The 4,995-nt window shown below is 43.7% G+C and overlaps 1 protein-coding gene across 1 annotated transcript; it reads right to left on the bottom strand.

The window, feature by feature from the left end:
- Window positions 1–436: 436 nt before the first annotated feature.
- Window positions 437–2,806, bottom strand: id3 (inhibitor of DNA binding 3). The gene is made up of 3 exons (XM_074691272.1): window positions 1,968–2,806; window positions 1,585–1,663; window positions 437–1,193 (listed from the first exon to the last, which is right to left on the bottom strand). Exons 1-2 carry the CDS (start codon window positions 2,265–2,267, stop codon window positions 1,610–1,612), a joined length of 354 nt encoding a protein of 117 aa, XP_074547373.1. The 5' UTR covers window positions 2,268–2,806; the 3' UTR covers window positions 437–1,193; window positions 1,585–1,609.
- Between the last annotated feature and the right edge of the window lie 2,189 nt (window positions 2,807–4,995).

Raw genomic sequence — 4,995 nt, 5'->3', positions numbered from 1 at the left:
ATTTACTGGCGTACCAGTGCAGTGTTTGTATTCATTAAGTCCGTGTTTTCCCACGAGTAAGACCTCAAAACAGTAACACTACGATTTAACTGGACTGTTTAAGTCCATGAAAGGTGTTTCTTTAGTTTAGTTGTAAAAAAAAAAAAAGACTTTCTCTCTTGATGTCTATCAACTGTCAAATCAGTTGGTTAATGTTTAAATAACATCCTCTTAATCTCTTAGGAAGTTCAGCTGCCTTCAAGTGATGGTAAATCATTCTTTGGAAAATCAGAAACCCTCACAGGAAACTCCCTCTGTTTGATTTCCAACCACTCGACCTCAAGATTCATCCGAATGCATCCTGTTGTATCAGCATTTCACTGTCATCCAAAGCCAGAAAGTCAAGTCAGCGTCACCTCTGTGAATAACACGAAGGCAGTTCAAACCCAGTCATTGTTTCACGTGTTTGGTTTATTTCATTACATAAGAACATACAGTACATACAAAGCAAACCTTGTGATAAAGAGTTTATAAAACTCACAACACATTGTCTGTAGAAATAACACAATCCCTACAAACAGTTATAATTAACTCTATTATAGAGTTCTGATTATACCTAAGAAAACCCAAACTCCCATTCAGAAAAAAAATACCAACATCCAGATGTACTCACACCATGCATACCCACAGCAGATATACACAACCACATGAAGCTGTAACAGTCTCTGGATCATTACAAATCAGATTAACAGGGAGGGATGTACTTAAATGAGATGGTGTGAGACTTGGTCGAGACAGGGGTCAGGCTGGGTTTGGAGTTTAAGCCATGAAAAGTTGGTTTGGAATGCAACACAGAAATTCAAAACAGAACGATGTACCTATTTTTCTACTTCTACTGATAAGGGGTACCAGGATTTTCTCAAGGTGGTCCACTTCAGTTCCCATTTCTGGCTTTGCTTTGGTGTATTGATTTATCTGTCCAAGGGCCAAAGAATGAGTCTCTGTTTTCGTGCTCTTGCATTACTGTTGATCCCCACTCTTCTAGGAAACAGTCCACTGTTTTCTGTATTTTGTTTCTTTCTTTCTTTCTTTAAACCCCCTCCTCCTCCTCCTCCTCTTTTTTCTTCTCCTTCTCCTCCAAATACCTATCCCACCCTTTCTGCCCCTCTTGTCCTCTTGCCCGGAGTGAAGTGGAGACATGTGTTTCCCTGCACCTGCATGGAGAGAAAGGAAGAAAAGTGAAGTCAGATCTCTCCCCCCTCTCTCCCTCCCTCCCTCCCTGCAGAGGAGAGCAGACAGACTGGCGCCTAGCATGGAACTTTCATTAACCCCAGGCAGATAGCAATGAATCCGCTACACATTCACTGAGCCTGTCTAATTGGCAGCCATGGTGAATGTGGAGGGACAGGGAGACCTTCACATCAATGCCAACACTATTCTTACAGACATTTCCAAGTTTTTACTTAAATCAAAAGTTATAACAAGGAGCTGCTGTATGTTTCAGACTATCTCCTGAGGCAGGACGTTTCCACGCTCTGTTATCTCGTGATTTCTTCGAAGAGAGCAGATAGAAAAGAAAAACCTTGTTTGGTGATTAATACTTACCACAATCTGTCGTCTTTATGATCGCCTAGTGGCACAATCGTCCTCCTTCTTTGGAGAAACTGCGCGAAAGATCTGCAGTCTGTGGAGATAGAGTAGTTGGAGACCCTGTTACAATCACTCATTCCTGTAACATACAGTGTAATCACAATGAGGTCCTCATACAGAATGTGTAGGATAACATCTGCACAGCTTCAGACACTATCATGATCGTGAAGTCTGAAATTACAAGCTACGATAATACGTTTTCAGAAATACACAAAAAATTTCATATCAAGCTCAGTGCAAAAGTCTGGTGAAAGAAGCAACTATTGTAAGTGGATGACAGCTTCTCCTGTTTTTTTTTTTCTTCTTCTTTTTTTTCAGTAACAGGCAACAGTTCTCACCTTTATTGACAGAACCATCTCCGGTGCCGCCGCGTCCTCCGCCTCGAGTGCGATCTGCAGGTCGAAGATGTAGTCGATGACGTGCTGCAGGATCTCCACCTGGCTCACTGACTTGTTCTGCGGGATACTGGGCACCAGCTCCTTCAGCTTGGAGTAGCAGTCGTTCATGTCGCACAGGGCACCGACCGGCTCCTCCAAACACGAGTGTTTATTCCGGCTGATAGCGAGACTCTGCTCCGAGATGCAGCACACGGCCTTGTAGCAGCTCCTCACCGAACGGACGGGACTGATGGCTTTCATGATGTCAACAACAACAAAACAGGAACTCGATATGATGTTCGAAGAAAAACTTTGTGATGCTTATCCTTCTCTAGAGATTCCTCTTACTGTCCAGAAAGGCTACAACGATCTGACAGCGACGTACAGTTTGGTTTTTATGCACTTCTCACCCGCCTGCTTACGCCCCCTTTTTCGCACAGCGCTCCGATTGGCCAACGAGGAGAGGGAGCCCTTTCTGATTGGCTGATACCACCTTGTGGGAGCGTTGGAAAGAATGAGGAAATTAGGCTGAGATGCCCAAAGGGGATTGTCAGTCAGTAAGTTACCTGGTTTCAGGTGCTGCTGTTAATTTGAAATAGATGGTACAAGTTGACAGAAGTGGGCACGTGACACACGAGTGGGGCAAAGCTCGTGCTTTCATTTAAAGTGCTCAGATCACAGAGGGGAAGCCTGTTTTATAGATCCCCCCTCACTATGTATCCGATGTTTACTTTAATAACAACTTCAGTCTAGGATTTCAAAATTAAAGTCTCTGATCTAGTTCTTGTAGCTTTCATTTAAATCATGGCTTTCTTTGAAAGGCGACTTTCCTGTAAATGATTCGTGGACTTTGAATGTATGTCTGAATAGGCCTATATTTAAACCTTGACACAATGTGTCCTAAAACTGGACAAACATACAACAAAAGGGCCTTTATACGAGTACTAACACAGCGTTTGTTGATTTCTTTTTAGAGTTTAACAGTCCCTAAAAGTCAGGATGTAAATACAAAGTGTTGACAAGCTGAAATTTACATTATATAGGTAAAAGGTCAGATTATTTTTTTTACAGACTGATCAGTTAAGGACTAAAGACGTGTCATTTTGATTTTCATTTTAGGATAGCCACTGATCATTTTCTGTGTAGTGGTTTTAAAGTTCCACTGTGGTCAGTGTATATATCTTTAAATACTTGAAATGAGAACTGAAAGCTGCTCATAATCTGTCAAATCGCTTACTGCTAAAACCTAACCTTCTGGTGGAGCAGACTTCTGAAAATTATATTTTAACCATTCCAAATGTAGCTCCCTCTTAGTTTACATCAAAGCACGTCCCGTTCTGCTCCTATTTGGGTCTTATTTTCCCCTTTTCTCACAATCCTGTTTTGTGGAGGAATGCAGGCCTGAGCCAGCTGTGTGTCCTATCCCGGCCCAGCTGTGTTGATCTAACGCGCCAGTCCCAGACATGCTGGCGCCAGCCTCCCGACGTCATCCATTCACCCCGACGCGCACTCCCCTCTCTGGCAGACGGCCCGCCCTCCCCCGTCCGGCTGCAGAAGGGAGAGAGGCAGAGGCGCTCGGAGATCCGATTGGCTGAACGGGTCTGTCACTCAACTGACTTGGATCCAGGTTTCCCTCCTCCAGTTGTACTCAGAGAAATTAAGAGAAAAGTCTCTCCAAATACTCAACAAGTTTTTATCATAACGAAATCACTGGAACTCCAAAAACACATATTCCGTCATGAAAAAACGCAAGAGATCCGCTTTAAGGCATGGCCTGAGATCAAAGCTCTGATGAATATTAACCTGACTTTGCACCAACGAGTGATGTGGTTCTGGTACAGTAGTGAGAAAACGTGGTTACTCAATTAGTTGGGAGTGCCAGAATGGTAGCTCGTGTGTTCACGAGGCATTTTGCAACTACTTAAAACGCCTCAGTCATCCAGCCACGAGGTTCTGGAGTAATGTTTGAGGTATTCAGATTTGGAAATTGTGTCACGTCAGATAAAACAAGTAGATTTTCTCAAACAAAACAAGAAATTTCAAGGCAATGAGTAATCACAGCTACTCTAGAATCTTGAGTAGACTTCTGGAAACATACGTGCGTAAATACGCACGGCCAGGACCATCCTTCCCATTTCATGCAGAGGTTGAACAGATGTTCAAGACACTGCTTTCCTCCAGTCGTGGCAACCATACCCCCCTTCTCGTCCTCCCAACAGCCGCTGACCCTGGATGACAAGTCACTCAGCAGCCTCACTTTTAGAGCAAAGCACAATATTGAACCGTGAGACAGGACTTCAGTCCGCTGCTATTTTAGAGACATATTGTGTGAGCGCTGCAGAGTATCCAAACAAGACTTTGACCTTAAATATCTTTCTTAAATATGTCACTGGAAGAGCAAATATTGCCCTGAATTTCCCAGTTCTGGTGGAAAAAAGTTGGTTTTATTTGCTGACTGAGCAAACTGTCAGTTCAACCGAATACGCGCTTGGGATTAAATCAAATTAAAAATGTAAAAAGTGGATCTGTTTGAAAACACTACTCTAATTTGAGTCTGTTATATTTCAAAGACAGTAAAAAGAACAAATAAAGTCCGTTACTCCCTCTACGACAGGGGTTTTCTGTAGGATTTTCAGTGCGTAAATCTGTGCGTAACACACAGACACACAAACTAACTGGTGTGTCTGGGCAGGGATCAGGTGCTTGTCGGAAAGGCCCCGGACACAATCGGGTCTCTCTTTCAATGGATGGGAGAATTCCGAGCCTGGCGTCAGTGAGTCTGCCTCTCTCCCCGCCTCCCTCTCCCCCTCCCTCCCCCTCTCCCTCCCTCCCCTCTCCTCCTCCGTGCAGCTGGACGCAGACAATCAAGGCATCAACAATCGCCATGCATAATTAGCAGCGCACCCCCTCCCCTTTCTCTTTGCCCTCTCTGCTTCTCTCTATTAAATCTCAATCTACCATATTTTACTACACAGGAAGTTAAAAAAAA

The sequence above is a fragment of the Halichoeres trimaculatus genome, unplaced genomic scaffold, assembly GCF_033239565.1.
Source record: "Halichoeres trimaculatus isolate MK-OKI-2021-1 unplaced genomic scaffold, fHalTri1.1 fHalTri1_scaffold_17, whole genome shotgun sequence".
NCBI classification, from domain to species: Eukaryota; Metazoa; Chordata; class Actinopteri; order Labriformes; family Labridae; genus Halichoeres; species Halichoeres trimaculatus.
This window is presented reverse-complemented; position numbering and strand designations above follow the sequence as displayed.